Source organism: Staurois parvus, unplaced genomic scaffold (genome assembly GCF_062004578.1).
Source record: "Staurois parvus isolate SC_StPar_1 unplaced genomic scaffold, SC_StPar_1.0 ptg000147l, whole genome shotgun sequence".
Classification (NCBI taxonomy): Eukaryota; Metazoa; Chordata; class Amphibia; order Anura; family Ranidae; genus Staurois; species Staurois parvus.
This window is the reverse complement of record NW_028317943.1, coordinates 3,572,467-3,593,599: the sequence shown is the minus strand read 5'-3', so window position 1 is coordinate 3,593,599 and position 21,133 is coordinate 3,572,467. Positions and strand designations below refer to the sequence as shown.

General features: G+C 38.9%; 1 protein-coding gene across 17 annotated transcripts in view; it reads right to left on the bottom strand.

Moving 5' to 3' along the window:
• Positions 1 to 21,133, bottom strand: part of NRCAM (neuronal cell adhesion molecule) — a 289,209-nt gene that overhangs the window by 75,842 nt on the left and 192,234 nt on the right. For 15 of the 17 annotated variants that reach the window (XM_089673969.1, XM_089673968.1, XM_089673975.1 and 12 more), the window contains 5 exons: positions 18,340 to 18,462; positions 16,243 to 16,413; positions 15,192 to 15,248; positions 9,514 to 9,625; positions 978 to 1,162 (listed from right to left, as the gene is read on the bottom strand). In XM_089673969.1, the coding sequence (XP_089530095.1) occupies positions 978 to 1,162; positions 9,514 to 9,625; positions 15,192 to 15,248; positions 16,243 to 16,413; positions 18,340 to 18,462 (648 nt within the window). The remainder of the gene's footprint in view (positions 1 to 977; positions 1,163 to 9,513; positions 9,626 to 15,191; positions 15,249 to 16,242; positions 16,414 to 18,339; positions 18,463 to 21,133) is intronic. The other 2 variants (XM_089673974.1, XM_089673982.1) reach the window with 1 other exon arrangement.

The following is a 21,133-nucleotide window of genomic DNA, read 5'->3' as shown; positions in this document are numbered from 1 at the left end:
GATTACAAAAAAAATGCAAGTGTAAAGAAAGCCATTTGAAATTTAACAAAACCCTGACCAATTTCTTAAAAAAATGAATGATTCTCTGTTATAATATGTTCATAGTCTGGAAGCTTAACATTACAGATGGCAATTGCCCAGAAGTAACAATCCCTTTTAAAAAGCGCAGCGGCACAAAGCAGGTTTTACGCATCTGAAAACACGTTACATTTTCTTATGCGTGGGGGTGTCATTAAGAAATAAGGCCAACCACATGCATCTCTTAAAGAGCAGCACATTTTGACTGCTGGTTGGGGAGCATGTGCGATTTACAAATGTTCTCCGGAACTGTTACAGTTTTATGAATAAGGAGAAAATAAAGCATGGGATGGCTGAAAACAAAAACTCCTGCCATTTGTTTTTTGAGTTGATTCACTCAAATTAAACCATGATAACCCCAGCACAGTCTGCACACCCCTTGCCCTCTCTGTAGACATCCCCCAGCACTATTGCTCTCTGATTTCTACAGCTAAGTACCCTACGGTCTTTGCTGTCATTGCTTACATTTGCTGCTGCATTATGGTTATATGGTTTCTCAAAACAATCACAACAACATTGTTTCTCACAAAGTACACTTTTCTCTTTACTATTTGCTTTTTGTTATACTGTTTTGAGATTTGCACCTTATGTGGGGAATCATCATTACTTTATATAATAATATACATTGTATTCTCTTTTTTGCACTTTGTCCAACTTACAGATTCACATTTGTTTGATTAATAGCGTGGAAATATTTTTACCCATTAATTGCACCAAGTTACTTTTTTGTTGTTAATTAGGCTTGATACAATCGGATCTAGAGCAACCAGAGGACATACATCTAAAGCAATATTGGGTTGTGCTGGGGTATAGGTAATAAATCTACATGATTGTTAACTATGTAAGACTAGTGATTCACAGGTGGCTGTATTATGAATAGTTGTTTTGTTATCACTTACCTTTGACAATTACTGTTATGATATGGTGACCTGAGCCCCTAATATTGTGAGCCGTACATCTGTACTTCCCAGCATCAGCTTCTGACACATCTACTATCTTCAAAGTTTTATTAAAGTTTTCGTAGAACACTCTGTCGCTGGGCAATTCGGCTCCTTCTTTATTCCAACGAATTTCTGGTGTAGGTCTGAAAAAGGCAACATAAACGCTGAAGTGCTATAAAAGAAATATGTGCACAGTGGGCAGGAGAAACACAATTTGCTCCAGGAATAACCTGACTGCCTCATGCACAGACAGTGAGAGGCTGAAAATATGCTGGGCAGAAAATTCTAGGCATTTTCTAACACTTGGGGAGCTGCCTGCCATACAAGTGAATGGCTGTATGTGACCATAGTCCTGTAAATGCCAACGCTTCTGTGCAGTAGTATTTATTTGTGCATATGTGTACAACATATTTCTTGAATGTGGAAGTTTTACATTTTGTTGTAGGACATCGGGTAATGTAAGATACAGCCCCCAACCTATCACATTTTGTACAGCATATCCATCTCCAATGTACCAATTTTACATAACAAAAATCATACATATATCCTGTACTATGAGGCTGACTTACTAAAGGAGTTAAGAATCTTCATTCAGAAGATTAATTTCAACTATTAAATCATGTTAAAGGAAAAAATCTTGTTTTATACTTTATCTACACATGACTGGGCATTCAAAGTTAATACAGATATTTGTAGCACCCACTAGATGGTGCTAGCGTAAAGTAAATTTATTGTGAGGTCTGTCACCTCCACCAGGTTCTGGAGGTCCATGGAAACTTCCAGAAGCCAGTAAGCAGAAGGGTGGAAACTACATATTCACAATATACGCAATCTGAATATTCATGGGAGTGTGACCAATCCCAGAGGGGAGGCTCTGGTAGTTTGGCAGGCCAGCTCATAAATATGAAAGAGTCATGCTATTAGGGGATTTGGGTGGAAGATGGAGTACTGAGAGATGCTGCTGTGAAGCCTGGGAGGGATCTCCAGAGGAGGGGGGTTCTGCTTCCAGGCTGGAGGCTGGAAGCTGGGGAGAAGCTGAAAGAGGGAGCTCCACTGCCCTGCCATCCACTCGGGAAAGATAGCCTGCAAAGCATGGAGAGGAACCAGCCCTGGTAGAAGGTCTGAAAGCAGTTCTATCCACAGCTGCAGGACAATGACAGTGTGAGTACCTCTACACCCCCAGGGCCTACAATGGAGAGGTCTGCTGGATGCAAGTTCCTGGAAATCTTCAGGGAACAGTTCATAGCCTACTCCAGTGTTTCTCAACCTTTTTTCTTTCAAGGCACCCTTTAAAATTATGAACAGTCTTGAGGCACCCCATTATAAAATATAAAAACCTATTCTAATAGTTTTATATAACACAGCAACATCCACACACTTATGACACCCAACACTAGAGGTGATTTATTATTCTAAAGCAAATACACTTTTGCACACTGGTACTGACTAGTATTCCAATGTTTCTCTTCTCCCTCAGTTTTTCTCCATCACTGAACTAATGTAACCCCAGCACTGATGGAGAGGAGCAGGGAAGGGTCAAGTAAGAATGCTGTGCAGGCAGCCGACATTCTCCTTATCAACTGGTCATGCCAATGGTTGTAAGGGTGGCTAGAAGGTCATAATGGTGCACAATGAAATCCTGTGGTTTTGTGTAACTAAAAGGCAGGCTTATTCTACACACTGGCTTGTATACAAGTCTTGGGCAATTTTTAGACATATTGCCAAGGCACCCCTGAAGAAACCTCAAGGCATCCCAAGGCACCCTGGTTGAAGAAGGCTGGCTTACTCAATCCCTTGTCCTGGGATCAGTTACCACAGCCAAGTGGGCTAGTATACTATGCACCAAGGGGTCCAAGAGCTCCTACACATTTTCATGTTGCTAGAAATCCATTCAAGGGGACCCAGAGCTCCTGCAAATTGCTGTACTTTGTTAAAGAGACTGTCAGGGTTACAGCTGGACCACAGTCATTTTGTAGAATTTTCTAGAGAAGGAAGTTGTTCTCAAACTATTCTGCAATCAAATTGGGGCATCCCATAACCCCTTTACCATTTCCAAGTTAAACACTTTAAAAAAACAAAAAAAACCCATGCTCATGGACTGTTTCCTGTTTCTGGATGCAAGTGAAAAATGCATGCAGTGCAGCTTTAGGGGGACCCAAAACTCAGCGACTCCTAAGGGGGTAGAGCTTCATAGATATAAAGTTAAAATTCTCAGCTTTATAAATCAGCCTCATTTTCTGTTACTTTGATTCCCTACAAATAAAAGCTTTATTTTTGTGTAATTAGCAGACAGTTATCATCTCCCTTCCATTGTCCAACCATCACCAACATCATGAAAAGGAGAACTTTCCTATGATAGATAACAAATTAATAATTTAGAGAAGTGTAATACATTATTCCCATGTGCTAGACAATTTACATTGAGTGACATATCATTTGAAACCTCCAGCAGAAAAACGAAGGAGTGCCGGAAACTATGATATTGAGTGCATTACTAAGGAGGTATTTCCTCCTGACCTCCTGACATTGACAGCTCAGAAGAAAATATTAATTTGGCTGCATAAAGTGCACATTTTAAACATGTAAGCTCATTTAGACAAGCAAGCATGTTTGTGAAAATCATCCACATGTTTTATTTATCCTTCAGTATTTTTTTAATATGTAACCCCAACATTTCATATTCCTGATATGTACCTGCTGTACAATTTACCTGTATGAAAAAGTATCCTGTTCTCTTTGTATTGCCTCCTTTGTGTGAAATCCCTGGTATTCCTGCCAGCCCCTCTGCTTTCCTATTAATACTGACCACACTAGGAATGAAAGCACAGTATGGTTAGTTCTCTAGCTATGCTGGGAACACAGTGTGCTCTCCTCCAATGATCAGACTTGTCCTGAACCCCCCCCCCCCAGACTATCACTGGGAAGATCAGTGTACTGCTGTTTTTCGTCCCCCAGAGAACAGAGGGAATTTGATTACTTATAGAAAAGAGAAAAAATGGTATCTATAAATATTTTTTAATCTATACACAAATGCTTTCCCTTTCATTTCTAGTTTAAACAGAACAGGTTGTTTTACAAAGGTGAGGGTTTACATTAAGAGAATTACTGGGATCAACCAATTTAGTTTACTTGAAACTATGAAACACCCTAGCTAACTGTAAAAATATAGCAAAAGTGATGCCAGGGATGCCTTTTTCCTGCAGTTTCTTAACACCTGTTTCCCACAATGCATATCATTTTGTACATGCTTTATGAACATAAATTTAAATCCTGTGCTATTAAGAAAGAATAAATTATTTTATGGATCGTGTCATTCTGTCAGGACAGGATAATTGTACCAGCCATCACAGTAATGTGTGAACGCATAAGCACGCGCATTTTTGCAGGGATAGAAGTCCAAGTGCACATGCAACATTGCTCAGCATGTATGTACACATGCATGTGTGGACTGCCACTAATCAGACTATTTATACCTGAACCCTGCACAAATTCTTTGCTGAATGGTCTTAAGTTTTGCTCCTGTGTTATTGATCATGATACTCATTCTGACTGTGATTGACCCAGCTTCCACTTAACCTTGCTTTTGGATAACCCATCTGCTCTGTTTGCTGTCTATCTTCGCTACCAACCTTGGCCTAGATTACCTACTACTCTTCTGCCTAGGGAATTCGTACCTCACTGCCCCCTTGTTGACAACCTTTGCTTGTCTCCGAATCTGGCCCTGCCTACAACTTGGTGCCTTCCCACTTGGCTGCTACTAGACCATGCTTGGGACCTGACTTCGCCTTTAACTGAACTTCACACATAGTCAGTGTATCACCAGCTGTACTCCAGCTGACCAGATACCAATGCTTTCAGGTTCAACAATATAGGCACCTAGGCACTTGTGCCTTTCCATCAACCTTGCAGATCCTGTCTTCATCTCCAGGGGTGCTCAAACTGTGCAAGAGGCCACCCTCATCATCTCAGAGTCCATATACAGGTATGATACACATTCAAAACATGTTATAAATATTTTCCTGGACCCACAGATCAGAGCATGAGAGCCCTGAAGAAGAACAGTGGATTGTTTAAGACATATTGGGAACTATTCATTGTAACTACAGAGTACTGCTTTAGTATATATCCAAGACATGCTAACCAGCTAGTTAGCAGCAAGTGGTGACAGTGGAGATTGTATGATATGCCTGCAATTTAATGGTTAAAAATTGTTACCATTGTTTATGCAATATTTATTCTTTGAACAAAGCTTTTGGTAAAATTATCATACAGGGTGTAGCTGTTCGTTATCTTTGATACAGCACAAGATGAATACAAAACTGAAATCATATTAACTGCAACTAAGATGGACCAGAAAGTGATTTGTCTGTCCAATGTAACTGCAGAAACCAGAGAGGACTTGCTGGATTATTGACATGAGCTGATACTTCTCTGTGAAACTAAGAAAAAAGCTGTTGCAAACCACAGACACTGCTTGTACCTAACCCTTTCAATGTCAGTACTTTTAACCTTTTTAACCTTAGGAGGCCAGACCATTTTTGAGAATTTTCATCTTTTTAAATTTTTCCCTTGCAGCTTTCATACTTTGTAAAAGAATATTATCAAAGCACAAGACTGGAGAAATTAAGAGATTTTGTAGCTCCTGCAAAAATGTTTATCTAAATGACATTGTTTATAAAAACACACTTTAATCATTGTCATCATAAATTACAAAAATTCACATTAAGTACGAAAGTTAAAGTGATTGTAAAGGTACATTTTTTTTAAAATATAAATAACAAAGATGTCATACTTACCTGCTCTCTTCAATGGTTTTGCAGGATTCTCCTCTTCTCTGTTCCCTCACTGAAGCTTTTAGCACCTCCCCCTGGCTGAGTCCCTCCGTAACAAACTGTTTACCCTGTAGGCACTCATGCGTGCTCGCTTCTGAGCCACCTCTGTGTAACCATAAGACAGACACAAAAAGTGTGGTTTGGCCTTGCCCCCACTCCCTCCTCACTAGCTGTCTTTGACAGCAGCAAGAGTCAATGGATCCCACTACTGTGTCTCAACCAATGAGGAGAAAGAGACCCGGGAGAGCTGAGGCTCCCATGCACAGCGCTGGATCATGATCGGGCTCAGGTAAGTACTAGGGGGAGTTGGGGAAAGGGGGTCGGGGTATTAGCTGCACACTAAAGGTTCTTACCTTCATGCATAAAATTCATGAAGGTAAAAAGCCTTCAGCCTTTAGAACCACTTTAAAACTGTACTGAGTAAATAAATAAAAAATATTTGCAAATTTTAAATTGTGCCTTACTGTGAAACAGTGAAAATCAACATTAAGCCATAAACTTATGATAAAAATCTGAAGGTTGGCTTTACACCTGTACATTGTGGTATTACCTGATCTACAGTGCAGTGCGTATATGTATGATACAACCATACACTTTATCGTAACGTATAGGTATGGCTTATGACAGTGATAAAGAAAGGGTTAAAGTCAATAGGAATTCTGCACAGAGTTCTTTCCTATATGATGACTTGAATCACTATTCTTATAATTGGAAACACATGATAATATAGGGAAATAATGGGATTAAAGCAGTATACTGTATGTTAAACATTGACATTGATTTACTAAAGGCATAAAGACTGTGCACTTTCCATGTGCAGTTGCACTTATTTTCCTTAGTAAATCTTCACTTTGTAAAGAATACCCAATCAGGTGCAAGGAAAATGTTAAAAAAAGCATTTTTTTCTTGCACATTATTTTTGGATGATGGAAATTTACTAATATTTGGGATAAATGAGTGCAAATGCATCTACAAAGTGCAGAGTCAATTTGCTTTTTAGTAAATTCACCCCATTGGCTTATACAGCTGCATGATGATATATGAAGAGGCTGCTGGAATTGAGTATCAGCCTAAGACAAATGGCAACAGGTTAAAGGATAAGTTCACCTTTAAAAAAAAACAAATTAATGCACATCTTTTTGCAGGTAAAAAAAAATAGCATTTATTACTTTATTTAACTTAGAGCCTAGAAAGCACTGCAACCACAAACAGCAGATTGAGGGTGCCATGCAGGACTCCTGCAGACTTGTCAGAGTATCTGTGAGCTTGTACGTCATATGGGCACGCAAATACACACTGACAGGAAGAGACAATGAACTACCGCAGTGCTCAACAGCGCCTTGGTAGTTCATTCAGAACTTGTGCTTGTAGTTTTCAATTCGCAGAATTCTGTGAATGAATGACGCAGCCTTTCACTATTTTTTAAAATAGTGACAGCCAGCAAGGGAGAGAAGATCCCCCTTAGCTGTCACTAGAAGCAGCGGACCTGGCAGCAGCTCCAGCAGTGGGAGCATGTTACATGTTTCACCCAAAAAACGAGTTGAACATGTAACATGTTCCCAAAGGTGAACTTATCCTTTAACATACAGTATAGACAAAAACAGTGGTCAAATTCAAACCTCAAAGTGTTTAAGCTGTCTTAATAGACCACTAACATGTTGCAAGTACTGGCATACAGTGTGCATTTACTGTGGGTACGAGTCTTATTACCGCATAGCAATACAGTTAAAGATGGAACTGCATCAGTACTAGATCTTGACACTCACAAACTACTGTCTGTAGGATTGAAATGAATTCAGGTGATCATATTGCATTATATTTTAAAATGACAGAGTTAACCTGTTGTTTCACTCATTGCCATTTATACTCATAATATCTAAGCTTTGTACTTTAGTGTGTTCCACTGATAGTTCTAAAGTTCTCAGTGAAACCCCAGCAGGGCAATTACAGGAGAATCCTCAGTCATCCTTATCATTAGTACACATAGTTCCTGGAAGTAGCTCCTGAAGGGATTTCTACAGTCAGAGCCGGAGATACTTTCCAACATAATTTGTTTTATTCAAAGACAATGGCTCTGTCTTGGCAGGTCAGGTATGAGGCCTACATGTCGAAAAACACTGCTTTACAACTGGTACCAACATCTCTAAATCTCCCCGAGAAGAGCCTGATATTTCAAAGCAGGCGCCTGTCAGATGAGGCTGCAGTTTCCATGACAATAAAGAAGATCAGAGCAGGAAGCTAAGCCAGCCTGGAAAAGACACATCTTAAAACTGCTATTGTTTTATTTATAAACATATCAAATAAAAAGATCCTGCAAGTACCAATCAATATACAGCATACCAGGTAAATCAACACATGGTGCCTGTAATAGTATCTACAGTTACTAGAACGTTATTCAAAACGGTCATATTTTTAGAAAAATGTATAAAGAAGATATAGGGGCATTTATTCTGGTGTAATGGTTTTAACCATTTTTCAGTGTAAAATCAGAAGATGTGTGCCCTCAGTAGCCTCTACTAAATAACAGCTGGACCCTTGTAACTATGTTTACACTACTTGGAGAATGCTCCATGAACAGAGCAGAAGCTCAAATGTTTTACCAACAGGTTGCGTTGCATGTGACCTCTGTAATTACATACCCTGATCTTAGGCTCCATTCACACCATCAGAGCAAGCCTGTAGTTCCTCACATTACTGCGCATCACGAAAGCAAAGCTTGATTCAAGTTATGACCTTTCATTAAAACAATATAAAACATATATAAGTGGTAGAAGCGTTCTTCTTACTGTGGCATCTTATAATTAAAGGGGGGGGGTTTGTTTACAGACAATCTTCTGGTACTGCTGGGGTTAATAGAGCCAAAAGTCCTGTCACAGGCACTCATCAAGAGTGGCGATTATACCCACCCTTTCCACCCCCGTCCTCCATTCACAGATTTGTACTATAGCTTCCATCAATGAAGAATGCATTAATAATGTAGGAGGAGGACCTTTCATTCATCTCACCATCAACCATCTATTTATAGATACTGTAGCTTTTCATTGATGGAATACATCTTCTATAGATGGAAGAAGGGGTGTAAAGGGTGGGCATAGTTTACCCAGGGGCGTATTTACCACAAGACAAACAAGGCAGTTGCCTAGGACTGCATTCTTCAGGGCAGCAGTGCCCTCTGGAAGAAAGGACACTTGCGGCATGGGACCAAGTGGGAGCCGAGAAAGGCTTGATGGTGTATGCAGAGCCCGATTTTCGTTCCCAGGAATGTCCAGAGCTGTAAAGGTGAGTGAGTGGGGTGTTGTTGATCAAAATGTCAGGCATGGGGGTGTCCTATTTTTGTTTTGCCTAGGGCAGCACAAAACCTAAATACACCACTGAGTTTACCTAAACTTAGTCCCTAATTTATTTTAAATCTGCTTTATACAACTGACATTTGGGAGTTGTTTGGTTGCTATTGCCAACAAGAAAGGTAATTTTTAGCACACTTTCCATACATAAGGTCCATATGTAAGAACACAGAGGGATCTGGATTATCTGGAAATGTGCATCCAAATCATGAAAATTCTTTTCAGACGAAAATATGATAAAATTGTGTTCAATGTTTGTTCCTCGTAACTTTCTTAGTCATAGTATAGCATATTTTGTACAACTTGCAGGCAACTTACAGTCCTTCAGAAATACATTCCAGCAGCAGCACTTCTCCCCTGAGCACAGTTCTGTTACTTGTTTGGCCAGAAGGAACTAAAAGTGATGGACTTCTGTTATCTGCAGGGCTGTCTAGTGGATAAAGACAAAAAGAAAGTGTTACAAAAAATATCAATAACAAAATATTGAATAGTATGAACTGACAAATAATTATGCATGGAGGTGATTAGATAGGGCAAGAGTGAATAGTAGTTAAAGATTGCATGCAGAGATGTACTGTACCTATTTAATAAATGTTAAACAGAACTCTACTTACAGGAAAATGGGAAACAAAGATAAAGAAATTGGAATATCTTTGACTAGCCTGCATTTATGAAGGATATATTTCTTGTTTCGTTTTTTTCAGTGGTTTTAATATAGTAGAATATCATATCTCTAAAAAGACTGAAAAACATCCTAGAGAAAATTAAGAAGTACAAGCGACAGACCTGGATTAGCTGTCTTTTTAATGAACTATCACATGTGTGATTCACAGAATAATTAGCGTAAGCCACCCTGTGGAGCCTCATGTCTTATTTATGGAGCTTTCTATGCAATAGTTAGAAGAGGGAATATAAAATACATTTTTTACTTGATTATGCGAACATTGGGACACTACATGTAGCTTAGAAAACAGAAATAAGACCCTTGTGGAATTCAAGTATTCAGCCTCAAATTCCCAGAAACTCCTCATACAGTTACAACCAAGCCTTCAAAAATAATATCGCTTTTTAATAAAACAAAAATGCCTAAAAATAAAGTTTTATACAAGCTTAAATGCAATGTCTAACATTTTCCATACTGAACATAATCCATTAAAGCAGAAGTGTGGGAATACCAAAAAATAAAGCATGCATACTCGCCTCCATGCTGCAGCTGTCCCCCGCCAGTTCTAAGTCTACGAATTGAGCAATCACGTGACTGCTGAACACTCAATTCTCAGTCTGCTCTGAGCAGAGAGCGGTGACTATTAGATGCTGCTCTCTGCAGCTTACTATAGCACTGGGCTGTGGAAGGGGCGGAAACAGCTGGCACAGCCTCTCAGTGGCACACTGAGGAGTTAAGCCAGCTGCCGATCAGGCATCTGGGTGGATCCTGACATTATTGTTGGGATCCTTCCAGAGTTTGGAGCAACTCTGTGACATTTAGCTCACTGTTGGTTGATTCTGGGAAACAGGAGAGCTCAAGTAAGTGTACTCCTGTAACCCAGAAGAGAAGTATGATCAAAAAAGCTTTGGCCATACTTCTTTTAACTGGAAAACATGTTTTGCAGTACAGAATACAGTACAGTGTATGTTCAACTTTAAATCCATATAATGCCCATTGTCCAGTTACTGATACTTCATAATGTTGTACTGACCTTTTGTTTAAAGTTGTCAGACTTTCTGTTCAAATTCATATTAAGCTCCATGCTAGTACAGACTGGAGGGGTATATCCAGCATCCAGAACCTTCTAGATTATTCATTAGGACATTCACTTGATTATGATATTTTAGGCATTGTTTAGTTCAGGATCCCCAAAAATGTATGAAATCTCAAATAGGAAATCAAGGCCTTACTATGAAATATAAATGTTTTAACAAAATCAAGCCCTTCCTAGAGCCGGACATACAGTACTGTACTCTATAGCTCAACAGACAGTACAAGTATAACTTGCACCTAAACTGAACTGATTTTTTTCTGGATAGACAGAATTGTTTTGTGTTTATTTCCAGCTAAAAAAGAATTTTATAATTTTGACACCAGGGCTGCTGGATGAAGCTCTAATTGTAAGTACTGTATATTCGAAGATTATTTTAATAAATGCTTTAGATAGCACCAAAAGTATGTGCAGTAATTTACCCAAAAAGAGATACAGTACAATTACAATTCAATTCAATAGAGAAGGGTAAGGAGGGCCCTGCTAGAAAGAGCTTGATGGTTCCCAGTTTTTACTAAAAGTAGAAAAAGGTCTTAACACTTTAGTCAAAATTGATGATAAACTCAAGAGAGAAATTCATTTTTTAATCTAAGCACAACTGTACACCAGTCCAACCCACATCTATTTATCAGTATTCTGGTGAAGGAACCCCTTTTTTCTATGTGTTTCATTAGCAGTTAGTATTCCTAACCAAAGCAAATCTAGGCTTCCTGTCATCTTTCATAAACAGAAAGCCCAATGTAATGTATGAAAGTCTTATAAAGTTCCTCTCAGCAATGGATTACCAAGAACTTAAATTAGGAAAATAGTTTCTGTGAGGGGGATGTCATTGCTAACCTCCTTCAAAACTGGTAGTTGCCTTACTTTATTTAATACTAGGAGCAAGCATGCAGACACTAAAGTCAAAGTGGAGTCAAAACTCCTAAGTACTTGAATTGAGTCAGAGACACAGAAAGCACTGAAACCAATGGATCATAATAGCAAACAGGCAATCATCATTTTAAGAAGCAAACATCAGCAATGACAGCATAAATATTTCTCTCTGTACCTCTTTCTCTTCGAAGCAAAATTTCTGTGTTTTCTGCTTATCTTTCACAGTTCACAGACTGGATTTACCTATTGCCTGGAACTGCTCTGCAAGGGATCATTTACACTTGCTTCAAAATGTGGCATTGGAAACCCTTTTTTAAAGCACTCTGAATGCCAATCAAAGCCCCTGTCACTAAATAGGTGAGGAGCAGCAGACAGGTGAGAGGGGTCAGGTCTATAGTGGAGCAACTAGCAGGTGGCACACATGGCGTGCAACATGGGAATGCTATAGCAGAAGGTGAGCGGGGATCTGAGAGAGAGGACTGAGCAGTAGAGGATCAGCTGAGCTGGCAGACCAGAGCAGGAAATACTAGAAATGTCATATATGGTGCCCAGCATGGGAGCAATATAGCAGGAGGTGAGCGGGGACTGGAGAGCGAGAAGGATCAGCAAACCAGAGGATCAGCAGAGCTGCTGGTTACTACTGAGTGGGGGATCAGCAGAGCTGGGGGTTCTACTGAGTGGGGCATCAACAGAGCTGGGGGGTACTACTGAGCAGGGGATTGGCTGAGCAAAGGCACTAATAAGCAAGGGATCTGCTGAACGAAAGGTACCAATTCTGAACAGTAGCTAGGGATCTACTTGGCTCCTTTAAAACAAATAAAAAATCAATCAGCACACAGGGCATCTGCCAAGCTTCATTAACCACTTCAAGTCCGGACACTTTCACCCCCTTCCAGGCCATGCCAATTTTAACCTTTCAGCGCTGTCACACTTTGAATGACAATTGCACAGTCATGCAACAATGTACCCACATGAAATTTTTAGCAGATAGAACTTTCTTTTGGTGGTATTTATTCACCACTGGGATTTTTATTTTTTTGCTATATAAATGAAAAAAGACTGAACATTTTGAAAAAAAATTGTTGTTCTAATAAAAATTTTGCAAATAAATAATCTTTCTTCATAAACTTTGGCCAAAATGTATTCTTCTACCTACTAAGTGACATATCGGCATGGATGTCACTCCACTTCCTCAAACTCAATCTTTCCAAAACTGAGCTCTTAGTATTCCCCTCAGCCTGTGTCCCCTCCCCTGACTTCTCCATCAAGATCAATAACACAATCATCAGTCCCTCCCCTCATGCCAGGGTACTAGGTGTAATCCTAGACTCCCATCTGTCCTTTCAGCCCCAAATCCAATCGCTGTCCAAATCTTGTAGACTTCTCCTCTGCAACATCTCCAAGATACGCCGTTCCTAACCTCGGAAACCACTAAGCAACTTATTCATTCCCTTGTTATATCTCGCCTTCACTATTGTAACTCCCTCCTCATTGGCCTACCTCATCATAGGCTATCCCCTCTTCAGTCTATCATGAATGCTGCTGCCAGACTCATCCACTTTACTAACCATTCTGTATCTGCCACCCCTCTCTGCCACCCCTCTCTGCCAATCCCTCCACTGGCTTCCCATTGCACAACAGATAAAATTCAAAACACTAACAATAACATATAAAGCCATTTATAACTCTGCCCCAAACTACATCACCGATCTTGTCTCTAAATATCACCCAAACTGTACTCTCCGCTCCTCGCTAGACCTTCTACTCTCGTACAGTCAAGCATGGTGGTGGAAGTGTCATGGTCTGGGGCTGCATGAGTGCTGTCGGCACTGGGGAGCTACAGTTCATTGAGGGAATCATGAATGCCAACATGTACTGTGACATACTGAAGCAACGCATGATCCCCTCCCTTTGGAGACTGGGCCGCAGGGCAGTATTCCAACATAATAACAACCACAAACACACCTCCAAGATGACCACTGCCTTACTAAAGAAGCTGAGGGTAAAGGTGATGTACTGGCCAAGCATGTCTCCAGACCTAAACCCTATTGAGCATCTGTGGGGCATCCTCAAACGGAAAGTGGAGGAGCGCAAGGTCTCTAACATCCACCAGATCCGTGATGTTGTCATGGAGGAGGACTCCAGTGCCAACCTGTGAAGCTCTGGTGAACTCCATGCACAAGAGTAACCCTCTCTGGAAAATAATGGTGGCCACAAAATATATTGACACTTTGGGCCCAATTTGGACATTTTCACTTAGGGGTGTACTCACTTTTCTTGCCAGCGGTTTAGACATTAATGGCTGTGTGTTGAGTTATTTTGAGGGGACAGAAAGTTTACACTGTTATACAAGCTGTACACTCACTACTTTACATTGTAGCTAAGTGTCATTTCTTCAGTGTTGTCACATGAAACGATATAATACAATATGTACAAAAATGTGAGGGGTGTACTCACTTCTGGGAGATACTATATATATATATATATATATACACACAAACACATATAGATTTATTGTATTCAGGCTAGACTATATTACTGTACGTTGTGATCTTAGCATACACAAATCAAAGCAACAATGCAGATGCATAGCAGCCTTCCACTGATGCCGCATAATTCCTTTATCATTTCTTGCTGCCCCTCCACCATGCTGTAGCAGATCCCTAAAAAAAGAAAACTTTAAATTACATGCTAAAATGCTTGCTCCCCCTCCTCTCATAGTGCTTCAGGCTTGAGCATGCTTGCAAAAGTAACGTCTATCCAGAAAGTTGGCATTTGTATCTGATCTTTTGGAAAGCAGCAGTGGCACAGCAGGGAGGTGTCTGAGAGGTGTCTGAGAGCATGAAAGGTAAAACATGGCACAGAGATTCTGCTATGCATCTACACTATTATCATTGCTATCATTAGCCTAGAATCACTCTCCTCTGTTCTTCAGCGTGAATCATTTTAAGTCATCATTACAGATTTATTTCTTGTGCATAAGAGCAAAAAAAAGGTCCAAGGGTATGTCATCTGATATTCCCTTTAGAATGAAGACAGAAGAAATGTGTTTCTCTCTGGTGTAAATGTATATCCCTCACAGGAGTCCATTTTACTTTTATCAAACTTTTGTTCAGAATATTTATTTTATTTTCCTCCCCTTCCACATCTGCAAAAAGATCTCTATATCAACATATAAAGAAATATTAGTTCCATTTAACCCAATGTTGGTGTTCTAGTAAAAGTAAGGCTTAATAAAGGTTGTAATATGACAAAGACAGGGAGGAAGAAAAAGTGAAGTAATTATGTTAGATGGATTAAATATGGATTATTTTGACTAATTCTATTATGATATTAGATGCTATTTTTCTTTTTAACACAACTCACCACCATAAAAATCAGTGTCAGTTAAATTAGCAGCTATAGTTTCATTCATAGAATCCGCTAAAAGAAATAGAACATCATAAATATTCCATAATGGAAGATGGTTGCATACATATTAACACAGTAATATAAAAAAAAAGAAATAAAATAAAAAATCAGGCAGCAATGGTGAAAAAAGTAAAAACAGAAATTTCTATTGCTTTGTTTGTTTCATACGTCAGCTAAAAAATGTATATAAAATGTAAATTTTGTAATATAGAGTGAATATGTGCAGCTTTAATCACATACATCCATGTGTGGGCCTGTGGATTTATATGCACAATAAAGATTCCAACACTATCAGAAATATTAATAAGCTCATAAAGGAAACAAATCAAACTGTACTTAAAATGTCAGTAGCATATTGTTTTCAGTCCAGTGAAGTGTCTGTTCTGTAGAACTGCCAGGATACTGGCAATGCTACAACTGGTTTAATGCCCTCCAGATTTACAGCTGTGAAGCACACTGATAAAATACTTTTTCTTTTTAAGTGCTCATTCCATAGAGATTTATACTACCTTTAAAATCTCGAGATGACCTTTAATGAAAAAGCAAAGCCAAACTGTTTCATAGATTTTTAGTTTACAGTTTTCTTAAATGTCAGTAACAGAAATCAAATCATTCTATTGTGAAAAATATATCTTTGTTGCGTGCATCCTAATCAGCAAAAACTTGTAATAATATGTAGCAGAATTTAGCTTCTGAGTATCAGGAAGGTCCATCACTTTGTCAGAATGACCTGGCATACGACCATAACAACAAGGTTTTGGAGTCTGCTGCAGGTATTTCTCTTTAAGGCAGACTTTAAACTAAAAGAAGATACTTTCTTTAGTGTTCATTTTTATTCCCCTAAAAGGGTAACAGTTTACCAGTAAATTCTCATTACACTGCAGTGATGCTTACAACTAGCTATTGCGCATTCCTAAATATAGACTAGTTTAAATTATGCAATTCAGTCATACCTTATTAAAAAAAAACGGATGAATTTCTAAACAAATAAAGCATTCCAACTTACTTGCCAAAACCTTTAAAGAAATAGGTTGCTTCTGGTGGATAGTCTGAGTTAGGTTAAATCTTGCATAGCAGATGTAAAAATCCCGTGAATCCTCTGGCTGAACATTGGAAAAATAAAGATCACCATTCAGACCTTGTGAAACCCTTCCATTCTGAGGTAGTCGCTGGAAAACTGGGAAAATAATAATAATAATGTTAAAGTCATATGAATACTCCTTTCTACTACCATCATGCACAGTAAAGTGGCAAGTAAAGAGCAGTATTCACATTTTATGAGACACCTGAAATATGTATTGCTGGTTTTTACACATCTGTGAAATCTAGGACCATCAAGTCTATCCAAATTAGCTCAGTATTTTGCTTGAGAGGTTTAGTGGACTGACATGAAATAAAACCTTTACTTACAACTTCACCACAGACAAAACAGACATGAAAATCAGACCAATCACTGGTGTTGATTTACTAAAACTGGAGAGTGCAAAATCTGGTGCAGCTGTGCATGGTAGCCAATCAGCTTCTAACTTCAGCTTGTTCAGTTAAGCTTTGACAAGAAAAAACCTGGAAGCTGATTGGTTTCTATGCAGAGCTGCACCAGATGTTGCATTCCCCAGTTTTAATAAATCAACCCCACTGTGTTCTAGTGCCCAATCAGAATAATGTCTGATCCACATCAGTTATCATTCTACTTCTTATGTTTTCTGTCCATACTGGGGTCACATTCAGGTTGTCCGTGCGTTATCCTTGCTAATAACTATTGTGTCTATTATCCAGCTCCTCACTCTATTCCATTTCTCCCCACTTTAATGTTTTCTCCTTTGGCCCCGACTACAATTGTCACTGGACTGACCTTTTATGGTTCCATCTGTTCTAAGGCACTTTCCACATGCCAATTCTGCTCTTCTCACCCGCTCATCACCTCTTGGCTTTCATCAGACATGTCTCCCTCTGCTCCTCTCATATAGGACATGATGGGGTTTATTTACTAAAGCTAGAGAGTCCAAAATCAGACTCCCTTCTGCATAGAAACCAATCAGCTTCCAGGTTTCATTGCCAAAGCTTCATTGAACAAGCTAAGGTTAGAAGGTGATTGGTTTCTATGCAGAAGGGAGTCTGATTTTGGACTCTCCAGCTTTAGTAAATAAACCCCGATTAGTCAAGTTTCTGATGCTCCTCTCAAAGTTACTTTAATCTGACATTTCCACCAATCTGCAAAATTCCCATTTTCTACACAAGTCAGCCCTTTACCTTCACACTTCTCATTTCATCATGTTAACATTTTATGCACCTAGCAGGTGTTTTACTTTACTTTTCATTCCTAAACACATAAAGGGCTAGTGTGAATGAGAAAATGCAGTACAATTTTAGGTGCATTTAGCCTGCATCTGAGATCATTTTAGGATGTTTTAATGGGATGAGTTTCATGTGAATGCCTTTACAAGTGCAGTTGACCTCCTTTTAACCTGCAGTTAACCTCCTAATAAACTGCATCAAGCTGCTTCATTCTCCTTTTGCATTCCCATTGGTATGTACAGGGAGAAAAGCAGCTGTGACTCAAACAAAGCTATAGAAACAAACCCTTTAAGTGTATCTCTAGCAAAATGTTGGACAGTATAGGGAAGGGTGATCACCTTTGTCTGGTTTGTACTGTTAACTGTATCTTTTGCTGATAAGTAAGTATACATTTTAGTATTTTTTACTGGATAAAAATCAACTTCAGAATGGCAAAATATAGATTTTTAATTTAGACAGCCTAGCAAATGTATTCAGTTGCTTTTGAATTATTGAATAAAATAAAACATTAATGTGTAAAAGCAAATACACATGTTATATTAAAACATGTTCTTTTAATAATCAGTTGAGTGCCAATTTAGTGCAATGAAATATAATTTTATGAATAGTAATTTTGGATGTTTATTATTGATAGTTTTTCTTTCATGACTGTAGCTGAATCCAATGTCAGGATACGCATTCTCCAGTTTAGATTTTATGGATGATAAAAAGGATGCATAAATAAGCATAACAAATGACTGAGCAAAATAGCACTTGTCTATGCAATATAAGCAGTTCACAGTAATACAGATTTAAACCACTGACTTACAGTTATCCATCCAGAATACAACAGGGGGTGGTAAACCTCTTGGGGGTTTGCATGGTAAAACCAGGGGCATACCCTGTTGCATCACAATTGGTTCAATTTTCTCTTTTGTCCAGAGAGGGGATCCTGGAAAAAGTAACACAAGTGAAAACCAATATAAACAGTAAATGGCATACATTATAAATGTTATTTGTACAACATAACCTATATAAATGTAAGTAACATTTGCATTTATTTGTGCTCTTAGGCATTTATGTAGTCTATTCTGAATTTGGTCAAATAGCTTGGAGAGATGCTGAGCACTTATTCCTGAATAATTTAATAATTTCTGTAGTGTTCTGCCTATAACTAGCAGTAGCACCAGCATGAGCCTATCATTTGCCCTACGTCCTATTAAAGTATAACAGAGGCAAGGGTGGATTATAATGCCTTGTAGATATTTTTTTACCATCTGTGTCCAACAGGGGAGATTGCACTTCACTTTCAGTCCCACAGGAAGTGAGAGGAAATCCCTACATAGTGAGGGAATCCTGGGTTGTCACCAGAGTTACCAGAACTAGTCAACCCAAAATTGGGAATTTCTTTTATTTTCACTTTCAATGATAATGGTAAATAAGACAAATAGAGATAGTGAATTTCCCTAATGGGGCCACAGACAGCAATAAAAACTGACAGGTGTTTTAATACCTCTCTGCTCTATCTAAAACTAAAAACAAAAACAAAATTACCTTTAAGTTACTCTTACCTGTCTTATGAAAGCAACACAATTCACCTAAATATTATTATTATAAAACAGAATAAGATATCTTAGATGTAATAGTTAAAGATGGATTAGTTAAAGGTTAGAAAAAAAAGGAAAAGAAGACCACAAAATGTATTAAAGTGAGCCTGAACTCAAGAAAGTAAAGATTTAATGTGTTATAGGGAACATTTAGAAATGTTTTGTGTGCCTAAGCAGTAAACTGAAAATATAACTTTTGTCTAGAATTCCTCAGGAAAAAGAACAGTGCAACTTTGGGTCAGGGTGTCTAGGTATTTCTGTGCCTGCACACCCATAGCTATATACAGTCAGGTCCATAAATATTGGGACATTGACACAATTCTAACATTTTTGGCTCTATACACCACCACAATGGATTTGAAATGAAACAAACAAGATGTGCTTTAACTGCAGACTGTCAGCTTTAATTTGAGGGTATTTACATCCAAATCAGGTGAACAGTGTAGGAATTACAACAGTTTGCATATGTGCCTCCCACTTCTTAAGAGACCAAAAGTAATGGGACAATTGGCTTCTCAGCTGTTCCATGGCCAGGTGTGTGTTATTCCCTCATTATCCCAATTACAATGAGCAGATAAAAGGTCCAGAGTTCATTTTAAGTGTGCTATTTGCATTTGGGATCTGTTGCTGTCAACTCTCAAGATAAGATCCAAAGAGCTGTCACTATCAGTGAAGCAAGCCATCATTAGGCTGAAAAAACAAAACAAACCCATCAGAGAGATAGCAAAAACATTAGGCGTGGCCAAAACAACTGTTTGGAACATTCTTAAAAAGAAGGAACGCACCGGTGAGCTCAGCAACACCAAAAGACCCGGAAGACCACGGAGAACAACTGTGGTGGATGACCAAAGAATTCTTTCCCTGGTGAAGAAAACACCCTTCACAACAGTTGGCAAGATCAAGAACACTCTCCAGGAGGTAGGTGTATGTGTATCAAAGTCAACAATCAAGAGAAGACTTCACCAGAGTGAATACAGAGGGTTCACCACAAGATGTAAACCATTGGTGAGCCTCAAAAACAGGAAGGTCAGATTGGAGTTTGCCAAACGACATCCAAAAAAGCCTTCACAGTTCTGGAACAACATCCTATGGACAGATGAGACCAAGATCAACTTGCACCAGAGTGATGGGAAGAGAAGAGTATGGAGAAGGAAAGGAACTGCTCATGATCTTAAGCATACCACCTCATCAGTGAAGCATGGTGGTGGTAGTGTCATGGTGTGGGCATGTATGGCTGCCAATGGAACTGGTGCTCTTGTATTTATTGATGATGTGACTGCTGACAAAAGCAGCAGGATGAATTCTGAAGTGTTTCGGGCAATATTATCTGCTCATATTCAGCCAAATGCTTCAGAACTCATTGGATGCCGCTTCACAGTGCAGATGGACAATGACCCAAAGCATACTGCAAAAGCAACCAAAGAGTTTTTTAAGGGAAAGAAGTGGAATGTTATGCAATGGCCAAGTCAATCACCTGAACTGAATCCGATTGAGCATGCATTTCACTTGCTGAAGACAAAACTGAAGGGAAAATGCCCCAAGAACAAGCAGGAACTGAAGACAGTTGCAGTAGAGGCCTGGCAGAGCATCACCAGGGATGAAACCCAGCGTCTGGTGATGTCTATGCGTTCCAGACTTCAGGCTGTAATTGACTGCAAAGGATTTGCAACCAAGTATTAAAAAGTGAAAGTTTAATTTATGATTATTATTCTGTCCCATTACTTTTGGTCCCTTAACAAGTGGGAGGCACATATGCAAACTGTTGTAATTCCTACACCGTTCACCTGATTTAGATGTAAATACCCTCAAATTAAAGCTGACAGTCTGCAGTTAAAGCACATCTTGTTTGTTTCATTTCAAATCCATTGTGGTGGTGTATAGAGCCAAAAATGTTAGAATTGTGTCGATGTCCCAATATTTATGGACCTGACTGTATCTGCAGGTTGAGTCTTAAGGCACTTCTTTGTTTACTAGTGTCATGATTTTTGGAGTGAGACTTTTTGATATCAGTATTGT